We start from the raw sequence: 15,487 nt of genomic DNA on the forward strand, positions 1-15,487 counted from the left end.
ACACCTGCATTATAGAACACCTGCAGTGTAGAATACATGTAGTATAGAACACCTGCAGTATAGAACACCTGCAGTATAGAACACCTGCAGTATAGAACACCTGCAGTGTAGAATACATGTAGTATAGAACACCTGCAGTGTAGAATACATGTAGTATAGAACACCTGTAGTATAGAACACCTGCAGTGTAGAATACATGTAGTATAGAACACCTGTAGTATAGAACACCTGCAGTGTAGAATACATGTAGTATAGAACACCTGTAGTATAGAACACCTGCAGTGTAGAACACCTGTAGTATAGAACACCTGTAGTATAGAACACCTGTAGTATAGAACACCTGCAGTGTAGAATACATGTAGTATAGAACACCTGTAGTATAGAACACCTGTAGTATAGAACACCTGCAGTGTAGAATACATGTAGTATAGAACACCTGCAGTATAGAACACCTGCAGTGTAGAATACATGTAGTATAGAACACCTGCAGTGTAGAATACATGTAGTATAGAACACCTGTAGTATAGAACACCTGCAGTGTAGAATACATGTAGTATAGAACACCTGTAGTATAGAACACCTGCAGTATAGAACACCTGCAGTATAGAACACCTGCAGTATAGAACACCTGCAGTGTAGAATACATGTAGTATAGAACACCTGCAGTGTAGAATACATGTAGTATAGAACACCTGTAGTATAGAACACCTGCAGTGTAGAATACATGTAGTATAGAACACCTGTAGTATAGAACACCTGCAGTGTAGAATACATGTAGTATAGAACACCTGCAGTATAGAACACCTGCATTATAGAACACCTGTAGTATAGAACACCTGCAGTGTAGAACACCTGCAGTATAGAACACCTGCAGTATAGAACACCTGCAGTATAGAACACCTGCAGTATAGAACACCTGCAGTATAGAACACCTGCAGTATAGAACACCTGTAGTATAGAACACCTGCAGTATAGAACACCTGCAGTATAGAACACCTGCAGTGTAGAATACATGTAGTATAGAACACCTGCAGTATAGAACACCTGCAGTATAGAATACATGTAGTATAGAACACCTGTAGTATAGAACACCTGCATTATAGAACACCTGCAGTATAGAACACCTGCAGTATAGAACACCTGCAGTGTAGAATACATGTAGTATAGAACACCTGTAGTATAGAACACCTGTAGTATAGAACACCTGCAGTGTAGAATACATGTAGTATAGAACACCTGTAGTATAGAACACCTGTAGTATAGAACACCTGCAGTGTAGAATACATGTAGTATAGAACACCTGCAGTATAGAACACCTGCAGTGTAGAATACATGTAGTATAGAACACCTGCAGTGTAGAATACATGTAGTATAGAACACCTGCAGTGTAGAATACATGTAGTATAGAACACCTGCAGTGTAGAATACATGTAGTATAGAACACCTGCAGTGTAGAACACCTGCAGTATAGAACACCTGCAGTGTAGAACACCTATATTATAGAACACCTGCAGTATAGAATACATGTAGTATAGAACACCTGCAGTGTAGAATACATGTAGTATAGAACACCTGCAGTGTAGAATACATGTAGTATAGAACACCTGCAGTGTAGAATACATGTAGTATAGAACACCTGCAGTGTAGAACACCTGCAGTGTAGAACACCTGCAGTGTAGAATACATGTAGTATAGAACACCTGCAGTGTAGAACACCTGCAGTGTAGAACACCTGCAGTGTAGAATACATGTAGTATAGAACACCTGCAGTGTAGAACACCTGCAGTGTAGAACACCTGCAGTGTAGAATACATGTAGTATAGAACACCTGCAGTGTAGAATACATGTAGTATAGAACACCTGCAGTGTAGAATACATGTAGTATAGAACACCTGCAGTGTAGAACACCTGCAGTGTAGAACACCTGCAGTGTAGAATACATGTAGTGTAGAACACCTGCAGTGTAGAATACATGTAGTATAGAACACCTGCAGTGTAGAACACCTGCAGTATAGAACACCTGCAGTGTAGAACACCTATATTATAGAACACCTGCAGTATAGAATACATGTAGTATAGAACACCTGCAGTATAGAACACCTGCAGTATAGAACACCTGCATTATAGAACACCTGTAGTATAGAACACCTGCAGTATAGAACACCTGCAGTGTAGAACACCTGCAGTATAGAACACCTGCAGTATAGAACACCTGCAGTGTAGAACACCTATATTATAGAACACCTGCAGTATAGAATACATGTAGTATAGAACACCTGCAGTATAGAACACCTGCAGTGTAGAACACCTATATTATAGAACACCTGCAGTATAGAACACCTGCAGTATAGAACACCTGCAGTATAGAACACCTGCAGTGTAGAACACCTGTAGTATAGAACACCTGCATTATAGAACACCTGCAGTATAGAATACATGTAGTATAGAACACCTGCAGTATAGAACACCTGCATTATAGAACACCTGCAGTATAGAACACCTGCAGTATAGAACACCTGCAGTATAGAACACCTGCAGTGTAGAACACCTGCAGTGTAGAATACATGTAGTATAGAACACCTGCAGTGTAGAACACCTATATTATAGAACACCTGCAGTATAGAACACCTGCAGTGTAGAACACCTGCAGTATAGAACACCTGCAGTGTAGAATACATGTAGTATAGAACACCTGCAGTGTAGAACACCTATATTATAGAACACCTGCAGTATAGAACACCTGCAGTGTAGAACACCTGCAGTATAGAACACCTGCAGTGTAGAACACCTGCAGTATAGAACACCTGCAGTATAGAACACCTGTAGTATAGAACACGTGCACCGTAGAACACCTGCAGTATAGAACACCTGCAGTGTAGAACACCTGTAGTATAGAACACCTGCAGTGTAGAATACATGTAGTATAGAACACCTGCAGTATAGAGCACCTGTAGTATAGAACACCTGTAGTATAGAACACCTGTAGTATAGAACACCTGCAGTATAGAACACCTGTAGTATAGAACACCTGTAGTATAGAACACCTGCAGTATAGAACACCTGCAGTGTAGAACACCTGTAGTATAGAACACCTGCAGTGTAGAACACCTGCAGTGTAGAATACATGTAGTATAGAACACCTGCAGTATAGAGCACCTGTAGTATAGAACACCTGTAGTATAGAACACCTGTAGTATAGAACACCTGCAGTATAGAACACCTGTAGTATAGAACACCTGTAGTATAGAACACCTGCAGTATAGAACACCTGTAGTATAGAACACCTGTAGTATAGAACACCTGCAGTATAGAACACCTGCAGTGTAGAATACATGTAGTATAGAACACCTGCAGTATAGAACACCTGTAGTATAGAACACCTGTAGTATAGAACACCTGTAGTATAGAACACCTGCAGTATAGAACACCTGCAGTGTAGAATACATGTAGTATAGAACACCTGCAGTATAGAACACCTGCAGTATAGAACACCTGTAGTATAGAACACCTGCAGTATAGAACACCTGCAGTGTAGAACACCTGCAGTATAGAACACCTGTAGTATAGAATACATGTAGTATAGAACACCTGCAGTATAGAATACCTGTAGTATAGAACACCTGTAGTATAGAACACCTGCAGTATAGAACACCTGCAGTATAGAACACCTGTAGTATAGAACACCTGCATTATAGAACACCTGTAGTATAGAACACCTGCAGTATAGAACACCTGCAGTATAGAACACCTGCAGTGTAGAATACATGTAGTATAGAACACCTGCAGTATAGAACACCTGCAGCATAGAACACCTGCACTTGGAACACCTGCATTATAGAACACCTGCAGTGTAGAATACCTGTAGTATAGAACACCTGCAGTATAGAACACCTGCAGTGTAGAACACCTGCAGTATAGAACACCTGTAGTATAGAATACATGTAGTATAGAACACCTGCAGTATAGAATACCTGTAGTATAGAACACCTGCAGTATAGAACACCTGCATTATAGAACACCTGCAGTGTAGAACACCTATATTATAGAACACGTGCACCGTAGAACACCTGCATTATAGAACACCTGCAGTATAGAACACCTATATTATAGAACACGTGCACCGTAGAACACCTGCATTATAGAACACCTGCAGTGTAGAACACCTGCATTATAGAACACCTGTAGTATAGAACACCTGCATTATAGAGCACCTGTAGTATAGAACACCTGCATTATAGAACACCTGCAGTGTAGAACACCTGCAGTATAGAACACCTGCATTGTAGAACACCTGTAGTATAGAACACCTGCATTATAGAGCACCTGTAGTATAGAACACCTGCATTATATAACACCTGCAGTGTAGAACACCTGTAGTATAGAACACCTGCATTATAGAACACCTGCAGTATAGAACACCTGCATTATAGAGCACCTGTAGTATAGAACACCTGCATTATAGAACACCTGCAGTGTAGAACACCTGAACACCAGTATCTATTTACATCCCGGTTTCCACAGATATTCAATTACAGGAAGCGTGAAGCAATTTTGACAATTCATTTGAATTAATAAAGAGAGGAGTTTTTACTGAGGTTGTTTTGTGGTGCACCGAATTATGTTAAATGTTTAGGACTGTACAGTACAACAAAGGAAACACTGGGAACTGTACATCACAGTAGGCTGCTGAAGGGGATGACGGCTCGTAATAATGGCCGGAACGGCTTAAATGGAATGGCATCAAACACTTGGAAACCATAGAAAACATGTGTTAGATCTATTTGATACCATTCCGTTCATTCCGCTCCAGTCATTACCACAAGCCTGTTCTCCCCAATTAAGGTTCCACCAATCTCCTGTGGTACATACCTACCTACCTAGCATGTACCTATCTACCTACCTACATACGTACGTAAGTACGCACCTAGTACCATACCTACGTATGTAATTACATACATACACGTCACAGGGGGCTGCTGAGGGGAAGACGGCTCATCATAATGTCTGGAATGGAGTAAATGGAATGGTATCAATCACATGGAAATATATCTGATGTATTTGATACCATTCCATTGATTCCTCTCCAGCCATTACCACAAGCCCGTCCTCCCCAATTAAGGTCCCAACAGCTGCCTGTGATACACATTTGCACTCCAACCTGTGGTATGTACCAGTATGGACATTGGGATGTAGTATAGCCAGAGAGACGGTCCTCTTCCTCACCACGGGCCTTCTGTTGTTTCCAGGTACTAGCCTGACGATGACCCTGATGACCCGAGCACAGACCTTCCCCAGCTTCGTCTCTGGAAAGACAGAAGAAGAGCAGTCCTCTCAGCACCAGGAAGAGGCACTATCCCCCTCTAGTGGCTACGGCTCAAACTGCAGCCAGGTGACTCTCCAATGACAAGTAGCTTCAGAACAAAACTGGACATTCCAACACTTTAGAAAGCCTGTAGAAATATGTATAGGAACATGTATGATGTATCATTTTATGTTAATACATTATGGTGATAGTGTTAATTGTAGACAGGTACATATACATATATATACTTATATATATATATATATATACTTATGAAAGGATTATTGCGGGACACCTGCTGGGTCCTGTTCATTAGGGAGATCTGTTCTACCTTTCTGTAATGTTTGTGGCTGTTTCAGTCTGTCCACCTGCAACCAGCACCACCAAATGGTCTGCTTGTCCAAGAGTACAGGTCTGAACGTACGGTATGTGTAGAATCATCTCAACTTCAAAAGGCATGAACAAATACACACGATTCAAATGTTAGCAAAGTCTGAGAAACAGGACTGTAAGGCTTAGACTTTATAACTCTGACCCTCGTGGGCTCCAGAGTGGCGCAGCGGTCTAAGGCACTGCATCTCCATGCTTCAGATGTCACTCCAGACACCCTGGTTCGAATCCAGACTGAATCACAACCGGCTGTGATTGGGAGTCCCATAGGGACTTATTGTAAAATAAGGTTTTTTTCTTAAATGACTTGTTAAATTACATGTAAAATACAGTGTCAAAAAAAAGTATGTGAACCCTTTGGAATTACCTGGATTTCTGCATAAATTGGTCATCACATTTGATCTGATCTTCATCTAGGTCACAACAATACACATTCTTCTTAAACTAATAATACACAAAAAAAAAGTATACATTTTAATGTCTTTATTGAACACACCGTGTAAACATTCACAGTGGAGGGAAAAAAGTATGTGAACCCTTGGATTTAACAACTATTTGACCCTCCTTCGGCACCAATAATCTCAACCAAATGTTTTCTGTAGTTGCGGATCAGATCTGCACAACGGTCAGGAGGAATTTTGGACCATTCCTCTTTAAAAAAACTGTTTCAGTTCAGCAATATTCTTTGGATGTCTGGTGTGAACTGCTTTCTTGAGGTCATGTCACAGCATCTCGAATCGGGTTGAGGTCAGGACACTGACTGGGCCACTCTAGAAGGCTAATTATCTTCTGTTGAAGCGATTCTGTTGTTGATTTACTTCTGTGTTTTGTGTGGTTGCTTTGTTGCATCACCCAACTTCTGTTGAGCTTCAATTGGCAGACAGATAGCCTAGCATTCTCCTGTAAAATGGCTTGATAAACTTCAGAATAAAAATTTTCGTCGATGATAGGAAGCTGTCTAGGCCCTGAGGCAGCAAAGCAGCCCCAAACCATGATGTTCCCTCCACCATACTTTACAGTGGGGATGAGGTTTTGATGTTGGTGGGCTGTCCCTTTTTGTCTCCACACATAGTGTTGTGTGTTCCTTCCAAGCAACTCAACTTTAGTTTCATCTGTCCACAAAATAGCTTGCCAGTAGCGCTGTGGAACATCCAGGTGCACTTTTGCAAACTTCAGACATGCAGCAATGTTTTTTTGGACAGCAGTGGCTTCTTCCGTGGTGTCCCCTCATGACCACCATTCTTGTTTAGTGTTTTACGTATCGTAGACTCGTCAACAGAGATGCTAACATGTTCCAGAGATTTCTGTAAGTCTTTAGCTGACACTCAAGGATTCTTCTTAACCTCATTGAGCATTCTGTTCTGTGCTCTTGCAGTCATATTTGCAAGACGGCCACTCCTAGGGAGAGTAGCAACAGTGCTGAACTTTCTCCATTTATAGACACTTGGACTGATGAACATCAAGGCTTTTAGAGATACTTTTGTAACCCTTTCCAGCTTTATGCAAGTCAACAATTCTTAAACTTAGGTCTTCTGAGATCTCTTTTGTTAGAGGCATGGTTCACATCAGGCAATGCTTCTTGTGAATAGCAAACTCAAATTTTAGTGAGTGTTTTTAATAGGGCAAGGCAGCTCTAACCAACATCTCCAATCTTGTCTCATTGATTGGACTCCAGGTTAGCTGACTCCTGACACTAATTAGCTTTTGGAGAAGTCATTAGCCTAGGGGTTCACATACTTTTTCTAACCTATACTGTGAATGTTTAAATAATAATAATAATAATATAAGTACACTATGTTTGTCTATTGTGTGACTTAGATGAAGATCAGATGAAATGTGATGACCAATTTATGCAGAAATCCAGGTAATTCCAAAGGGTTCACATACTTTTTCTTGCCACTGTATATATTGTTAACAAGCGGTTTGATGCCTTCTGTGTGGAGCCCTCAGACCTGTTCTGACTACTGGTGTTTTCCCGACCTTGCACCTCGTCCTCCAGCCGCTGAATGAAGTGCCTTGTGATGCATGCAGACTGCAGTGTGACACTACTGTACCAGACAGAGGCCTCTGTCTCTGGGTCTGTGTTTGTCATTGTTAGCGATGATTACGGTACATCTCTGTAGCAAGACATTCTGAAAATAGTCTTGTCAATTTGTATTACATTCTTTTTTAAAGTCTTGTCACTATCTGAGAAATGATACTGTTTCCACTAATTCACAGTTTCCAGGAACACAAAGTCAACGTTCACAAGAAAAGACAATCTGTTTATTGAGGTACTCAGATGAGCATGTTTGTCCAAAACGGTTTATCCTATTAATTATTTTGTCGAGGTTTGATTATTTATTTTTCGTAGCGGTAGATATGTTTATATGGAATCCCCAAAACGTCCAAGGCACGGTATAAAATAATAACCATGAATATCATGGATTTAGATCACACAATTAGCACGTTTGTTTAGTTCTACTTAACACATACGTGAATCAATTTAAACCTCAACGTTGGTTGGATTAACAAAGAATGTGCCCTCCTACGAAAGGTTCTCGTTATCTATTTGTTACGATGTTAAACCTGTGTAAAACTGTAAAGGTGACGAATCAGTGCCATTTCGTTTGGAGTATTTATACGACTATGGTAAGAAGACAAAGTTTTTCTAGGATGTTCTGTGACATTGGTCATTTGCTGTTTTCCACGTTACATCTCCTTTTCCTGTTGTTTATGTCGGCCATCTTGTTTTAATAAAGTTGAGGAATACACAGGAGGTTGAGGAATACACAGGAGGTTTTCTGTCCGGCACTACACGACACATTGGTAATGTTCCTACCACCACAATGTAAGTTTGATGTTAATGTCTAAATAATCACACACTATATGCGTTTGTGTGTTTGTTTTTTTACTTTGTCGTAATATGTGTTAATAGCACTTTTAATTGAGTGTAGGATTACGTTATTCACTCACTCAATGTATATACTGTGTGTAATATGTTTTTTTTTTCTGATGAGGTAAGAGAATAAATTGAATGTACATGCTGTCAAGGTATAAAATGTCTTCTTTTTGTATTTATTCCGTGTCTTCTTTGTTCTGATGACGATACATTTCTCAGTTGATTTACCCAACGTGTAACAGGGCTAAATGCAGTTGCATTAGGCTACATGCAGTTGCATTAGGCTACATGCAGTTGCATTAGGCTACATGCAGTTGCATTAGGCTACATGCAGTTGCATTAGGCTACATGCAGTTGCATTAGGCTTCCTGATAAGCCGGTTAGTGATAAAGTAACTAGGGCAGAGATTCAATCAGAAGTGTGTTGCAATGTGCTTTAAAAGTCAATTTTCCAGACATTCGCCCGAAGATCGCATTCATGGCAAGCGCTGAGGATGTCGGCTGAGCGAAAATGACCATTAACAGTTAAGTGCACTGCGCTTGTTTACAGCGCTGAGGATGTCGGCTGAGTGTAAATGACCTTTAACAGTTAAGTGCACTGCGCTTGTTTACAGCGCTGCAGATGTAGGCTGAGTGTAAATGACCATTAACAGTTAAGTGCACTGCGCTTGTTTACAGCGCTGAGGATGTCGGCTGAGTGTAAATGACCTTTAACAGTTAAGTGCACTGCGCTTGTTTACAGCGCTGCAGATGTAGGCTGAGTGTAAATGACCTTTAACAGTTAAGTGCACTGCGCTTGTTTACAACACACCTTTTGATTTAAAACCGGTCAAACACTCCTAGAAAATACCAATTGTTGTCCCGGTTGGTTTTTATTTAGTTCACATGAGGTCATTAAAGTCACAGAGAAACAGACTGTATATTGTATGCTTAATACATTGACAAGACTAAAACCCTGTATTCCCACATTGTCCATTGTTCCTTCCTCTTCCTGCTGAGAGGTCGTTCATTCCCAAGACCTCCGTTATGTTCTTAGCTGTGAATATAATTTTAAATGTGTCTAATCGGAGCATTCATATACACTGAGTGTACAAAACATTAAGAACACATTCCTAATACCTCAATTTCATTCTTAGCTGTGAATATAATTATATTTTGTCCAACACAGTCAGAATGATTTCTAATCACAGCATTCATATACACTGAGTGTACAAAACATTAAGAACACCTTCCTATTATTGAGTTGCATCCCCCCCACCCCAACCCAACATTTTTGATAACAGCAACGTTGCAGTTCTTGACACAAACCTGTGTACTTGGCACCTACTATCAGACCCCGCTCAAAGGCAGTTAAGTTTTTGTCTTGTCCATGCACCCTCTGAATGGAACACATACACAATCCATGTCTCAATTGTCTCAATGCTTAAACACTCTTCTTTAACTGTCTCCTCCTCTTCATCTACAGTGATTGAAGTGGATTTAACAGGTGACGTCAATAAGGGATCATAGCTTTCACCTGGATTCACCTGGTCGGTCTATGTCATGGAAAGAGCAGGTGTTCTTAATGTTTTGTATACTCAGTGTATATTCCACAGTTAGAATGAGAAGTAATATTTGATCTATGGCTTAGATGCAAGGAACATACACTGTTACATCTGATGATTAGAATTTTACATCAGAGAAATTCCATGACAACATTCCATGAGAACCCACAGGGGCTATTTTGCATAATAACAACCAGGAAATACAGCATTCCCTGAGGATGACACGGCATGATTGCTTTGTTCTTTGTCACACAATTGAGTTAGAGACGATTGTGAGGATTTGAATAGAGAATGTGATAGTTTCTAATGGTGAACGCTTTTAATGACAGTTTGCTTAGGGAGTTACTGAGTTCTGCATGTGACGCCTTCAACGATACATCTTTAGGTCAGACAGGGAGGGGTCTGTAACACAGCACTGAGGTCAGAGGTCAGACAGGGGTCTGTAACACAGCACTGAGGTCAGAGGTCAGACAGGGGTCTGTAACACAGCACTGAGGTCAGAGGTCAGACAGGGGTCTGTAACACAGCACTGAGGTCAGAGGTCAGACAGGGGTCTGTAACACAGCACTGAGGTCAGAGGTCAGACAGGGTTGTGTAACACAGCACTGCTCCCTATTTCGTCCTCTTAGTGTTTGGACGTATGGTGTGCATGTTGGCATACACTGGCATATCTCCCGTCTGATTGGTCCCCTTCCTCATCCTGTCATGCACAGGCACATTCTGATAGTCATTGCAGGAATAGAAAGACATGAGAAATTAGAGATTATATATATATATATTAGAGATGTGCCACAGACTGATTCATGGAAAGAAGAGGACACTCTATGATGAACCTAATTGTTAATATCCAGTATACACATGATCAGGAAATTACGAGAGATAATGTTATATTTTTACCTGTCTCTGAGCTGGATGCAATTTGATCCTGTACTCCTCTCTCCTCTTCTTCTTTCTGGAGAAACAGACATAGACAGAGAGTAAGACAGAGTCAGAGAGAGAGACAGAAACAGAGAGAGAGACAGAGTCAGAGAGAAACAGAGAGAAAGAGAGTCAGAGAGAGAGAGAGAGAGAGAGAGAGAATAACAGAGAGAGACAGAGTCAGAGAGAGAGTCAGAGAGAGAGAGATATAAACAGAGAGAGATAGGGACATAGACAGAGACTAATACAGAGTCAGAGAGAGAGACAGAAACAGAGAGAGAGACAGAGTCAGAGAGAAACAGAGAGAAAGAGAGTCAGAGAGAGAGAGAGAGAGAGAGAATAACAGAGAGAGACAGAGTCAGAGAGAGAGTCAGAGAGAGAAACAGAGAGAGAAACAGAGAGAGATAGGGACATAGACAGAGACTAATACAGAGTCAGAGAGAGAGACAGAGAGAGAGAGAGAGTCAGAGAGAGAGAGAGGAAGACACAGATAGTCAAAGAGAGAGACAGAAACAGAGAGAGAGACTAATACAGAGTCAGAGAGAGAGACAGAAACAGAGAGAGAGAGACAGAGTCAGAGAGAAACAGAGAGAGAGAGACAAAATAACAGAGAGAAACATAGTCAGAGAGAGAGTCAGAGAGAGAGTGAGAGAGACAGGCAGACACACACACACACACACTATCCTAGCCCACACTCTATTGTAAGTACAACACCTACACTTTAACCTTTTCGCTGTGACAGCAAAATGAAAGTGCACTATCTGAGTAAAACTCTCTTAGACATATGGTGCGGGGGAAGGGAGGGATGGATGGAAGAAATAGAATTTCACAGCAAAAAGTTTATTCTCTAACAAATGAGTACCTACAGTACTCCCAGTAGCCTGTTTACCTTTAACTGGGATGACTAATGTATCATCTGGGAGAGGTGTTTACCTTTATACCTTTAACTGGGATGACTAATGCATAGTCTGGGAGAGGTATTTTACTTGTAAGAATATATATAACTTTTATATTTATCACGTACAGATCACATATCATAATAAAGCTTGACTGTTAAAAGGCAATGTGAAGAAAGGTACCTTCCTCAACTCATGCTTTCATCAATGTGAGTTCACTGAATATTTTGTAGAAGTTTACCTAGACCAAACTAAAGTAAAAATAGCTGTATATTGTCCCTGCATTAAGAAAGAGTAGGGGAAGTGAACTCTTACCTCTGCCAAACGACCAGTATTAGAATGACAGAGAGCAGGATTAACAGGCCTGCTACTCCTCCACCAGCATAAATGTAAATCAGATATGCAGACAGGCTGAAATCAACTGAGAACGGAGAGAGAAAAGAGAGAATTGAGGGAGAAAAGAGAGAACGGAGGGAGAAAAGAGAGAACGGAGGGAAGAAGGGAGAACGGAGGGAGGAAGGGAGAATGGAGGGAGGGAGAAAAGAGAGAACGGAGGGAGAAAAGAGAGAACAGAGTGAGAAAAGAGATTGGAGGGAGGAAGGGAGAATGGAGGGAGAAAAGAGAGAACGGAGGGAGAAAAGAGAGAACGGAGGGAGAAAAGAGAGAATGGAGGGAGAAAAGAGAGAACGGAGGGAGGAAGGGAGAACGGAGGGAGAAAAGAGAGAACGGAGGGAGGAAAGAGAGAACGGAGGGAGAAAAGAGAGAACGGAGGGAGAAAAGAGAGAACGGAGGGAGGAAAGAGAGAACGGAGGGAGAAAAGAGAGAACGGAGGGGAGAAAAGAGAGAACGGAGGGAGAGAAGAGAGAACGGAGGGAGAAAAGAGAGAACGGAGGGAGAAAAGAGAGAACGGAGGGAGAAAAGAGAGAACGGAGGGAGGAAAGAGAGAACGGAGGGAGAAAAGAGAGAACGGAGGGAGAAAAGAGAGAACGGAGGGAGAAAAGAGAGAACGGAGGGAGAAAAGAGAGAACGGAGGGAGAAAAGAGAGAACGGAGGGAGAAAAGAGAGAACGGAGGGAGGAAAGAGAGAACGGAGGGAGAAAAGAGAGAACGGAGGGAGAAAAGAGAGAACGGAGGGAGGAAAGAGAGAACGGAGGGAGAAAAGAGAGAACGGAGGGGAGAAAAGAGAGAACGGAGGGAGAGAAGAGAGAACGGAGGGAGAAAAGAGAGAACGGAGGGAGAAAAGAGAGAACGGAGGGAGAAAAGAGAGAACGGAGGGAGGAAAGAGAGAACGGAGGGAGAAAAGAGAGAACGGAGGGAGAAAAGAGAGAACGGAGGGAGAAAAGAGAGAACGGAGGGAGAAAAGAGAGAACGGAGGGAGAAAAGAGAGAACGGAGGGAGAAAAGAGAGAACGGAGGGAGGAAAGAGAGAACGGAGGGAGAAAAGAGAGAACGGAGGGAGAGAAGAGAGAACGGAGGGAGAGAAGAGAGAACGGAGGGAGGAAGGGAGAACGGAGGGAGAAAAGAGAGAACGGAGGGAGAAAAGAGAGAACGGAGGGAGGAAGGGAGAACGGAGGGAGGAAGGGAGAACGGAGGGAGAAAAGAGAGAACGGAGGGAGGAAGGGAGAACGAGGGAGAAAAGAGAGAACGGAGGGAGAAAAGAGAGAACAGGGGGAGAAAAGAGAGAACGGAGGGAGGAAGAGAGAACGGAGGGAGAAAAGAGCACATTAGATACTTGTATTAAAACCTGTTTCCAAAATGGTGAGTGGGTCACATTTAATTCCTTTTGAGGTGTGGCTTAAAGAGGGTAGGCTGGGTAGAAACATTGTTTTTTGTCGATTTGGTGGGTTACAAGAACTCCAAACACGTTAGGTGATAAGTGTCCAACCATATCCCCCTCTCCCACACACCACCACGCATGTAGAGAATACTTCCGTTTTGCAAACCAATAGCTTGCACCACATCCTGTGTGACGTTAGCCTCTCACTGTGTGTACCATCTCAGTCTAGATCATCATTGTCACAGGAAAATTACACTTTTCTGCCCAGGATTTTAAGGTCACAATGTCACTGCACAACTAAATACAAGTTTTCCCTGTATTAGTAACTAAGTACAACCTCATACGTCTAATTGACCTGGTCATGTTTAAACTCTGACCTCTCACCTGGGCTAGGTTCTGGTTCTCTGGTGTGCAGGTCCATTTCTTCTTGATCTTCATCTGTGAACAGACTTAACAAAGTTAGAGAGAATACGGAGAAATGATATGGTTAAGTTGTAATAATAATGACATAGTAATAACAAGAAAACAACCACCATTATCGGTCAAAGCATTTGGTACAAGCTAGTCACGAACTGCATTTGATTATTTCAAGTGAAAACAACATATTCGAAATGAAAATAGACAAGAAGTCGTGTACAGTTACCTGGATCATCCTCCTACACCAATATATCTCTGGCCCAGGATCCCCTGGGGAAGGTTTGAACAGAGCAGTGGTAAACCCCAGTGTCCTCCTGGGTGACGTTAGTGATGGTGATACTGCCGTCCATGGGTGTGGTCTTCAGGAACTGGATCCTGGTCTGGTAGGACTGGGAAATGGACAGCTCGTACTCAGGGTGGTACACGGCTATGGGGACCTTATCGAATCGGATCAGTTTGGTCCAGGAGACCATGGCGAGGCTCCCTTCCCACGGACACACACACTCTTGAACCATCCCCTCCTCCAGCTTCACCGTGGTTACACCATCTGTCTGCTGCACAGAAACTGGACAGGTCGGAGGTCATATTTTTATACATGTACACAGTGTTATATTTATTAAATTTTACCTGGTCAGTTCTTCAGGAATGTGAGTAACTCCCCGATAAACGTAATTGTGTGACCTAAAATCATCTCCGGCTTAGTTTTAACTCTGTAACGGAATGAATGTGGAGTTTAAGCACTCAGTACGTAGTCAACCACTGGAATTATGACATGGAGAATACGCAACAACAACAAAAAAAAACAGACTGAAAAGAACACAGGAAGAGTCCTGAGTTCTGAGTCAGATGCTCCGATGGAAGATCAAACAGTCATCACCTTCAATTCCCTCTTTTGAGTCTCTCCCCTGGGTATCACTAATTAGGGAAATATGAGCCCACACACAAATCAACAGCGATGACCATAGCTGAAGATCAAACAGTTTGGTCTTCAATCATAAACAACAATCCCCTAGAGAGGTAGCGATGCGGACAGAAGAAGTGTGTCTTTCTCGCAGTATTAGTCCTGTCCTGTCAGAATAAAACGGGAATGTTACCCACAGCCCATCTAAAGACTTACTCATTAATAGTCTGTGTCTGAGCTGTGTGAGTCTTCTAATTCACCGTTAAAGAAATATGATGAGATAGTTGGTGTTCCTATAGTCTTGTAATTCAAGGTGTGTGTGGAGGAGAAGATAGAAACCTTCATGTAGCTGTCCTCATGGTGGGGGAGAAGATAGGAACCTTCATGTAGCTGTCCTCCCGGTGGAGGAGAAGATAGAAACCTTCATGTAGCTGTCCTCATGGTGGGGGAGAAGATAGAAACCT

At 42.0% G+C, this 15,487-nt stretch overlaps 2 protein-coding genes across 2 annotated transcripts in view; one reads left to right on the forward strand and one right to left on the reverse strand.

The window, feature by feature from the left end:
* The window catches only part of LOC110490900 (docking protein 6-like), a 132,830-nt gene extending 126,063 nt beyond the window's left edge, over positions 1–6,767 (forward strand). Inside the window, exon 8 of the mRNA XM_036945723.1 lies at positions 5,247–6,767. Coding sequence (XP_036801618.1) covers positions 5,247–5,404 — 158 coding nt within the window. The 3' untranslated portion in view covers positions 5,405–6,767. The remainder of the gene's footprint in view (positions 1–5,246) is intronic.
* Positions 6,768–13,893: 7,126 nt separating this feature from the next.
* LOC110514162 (CD226 antigen-like) lies at positions 13,894–14,635 on the reverse strand. The gene has a single exon (XM_036945570.1). It carries the CDS (start codon positions 14,593–14,595, stop codon positions 14,362–14,364), a length of 234 nt encoding a protein of 77 aa, XP_036801465.1. The 5' UTR covers positions 14,596–14,635; the 3' UTR covers positions 13,894–14,361.
* Between the last annotated feature and the right edge of the window lie 852 nt (positions 14,636–15,487).

This window comes from Oncorhynchus mykiss, chromosome 15, assembly GCF_013265735.2.
Source record: "Oncorhynchus mykiss isolate Arlee chromosome 15, USDA_OmykA_1.1, whole genome shotgun sequence".
In the NCBI taxonomy this organism is placed as follows: Eukaryota; Metazoa; Chordata; class Actinopteri; order Salmoniformes; family Salmonidae; genus Oncorhynchus; species Oncorhynchus mykiss.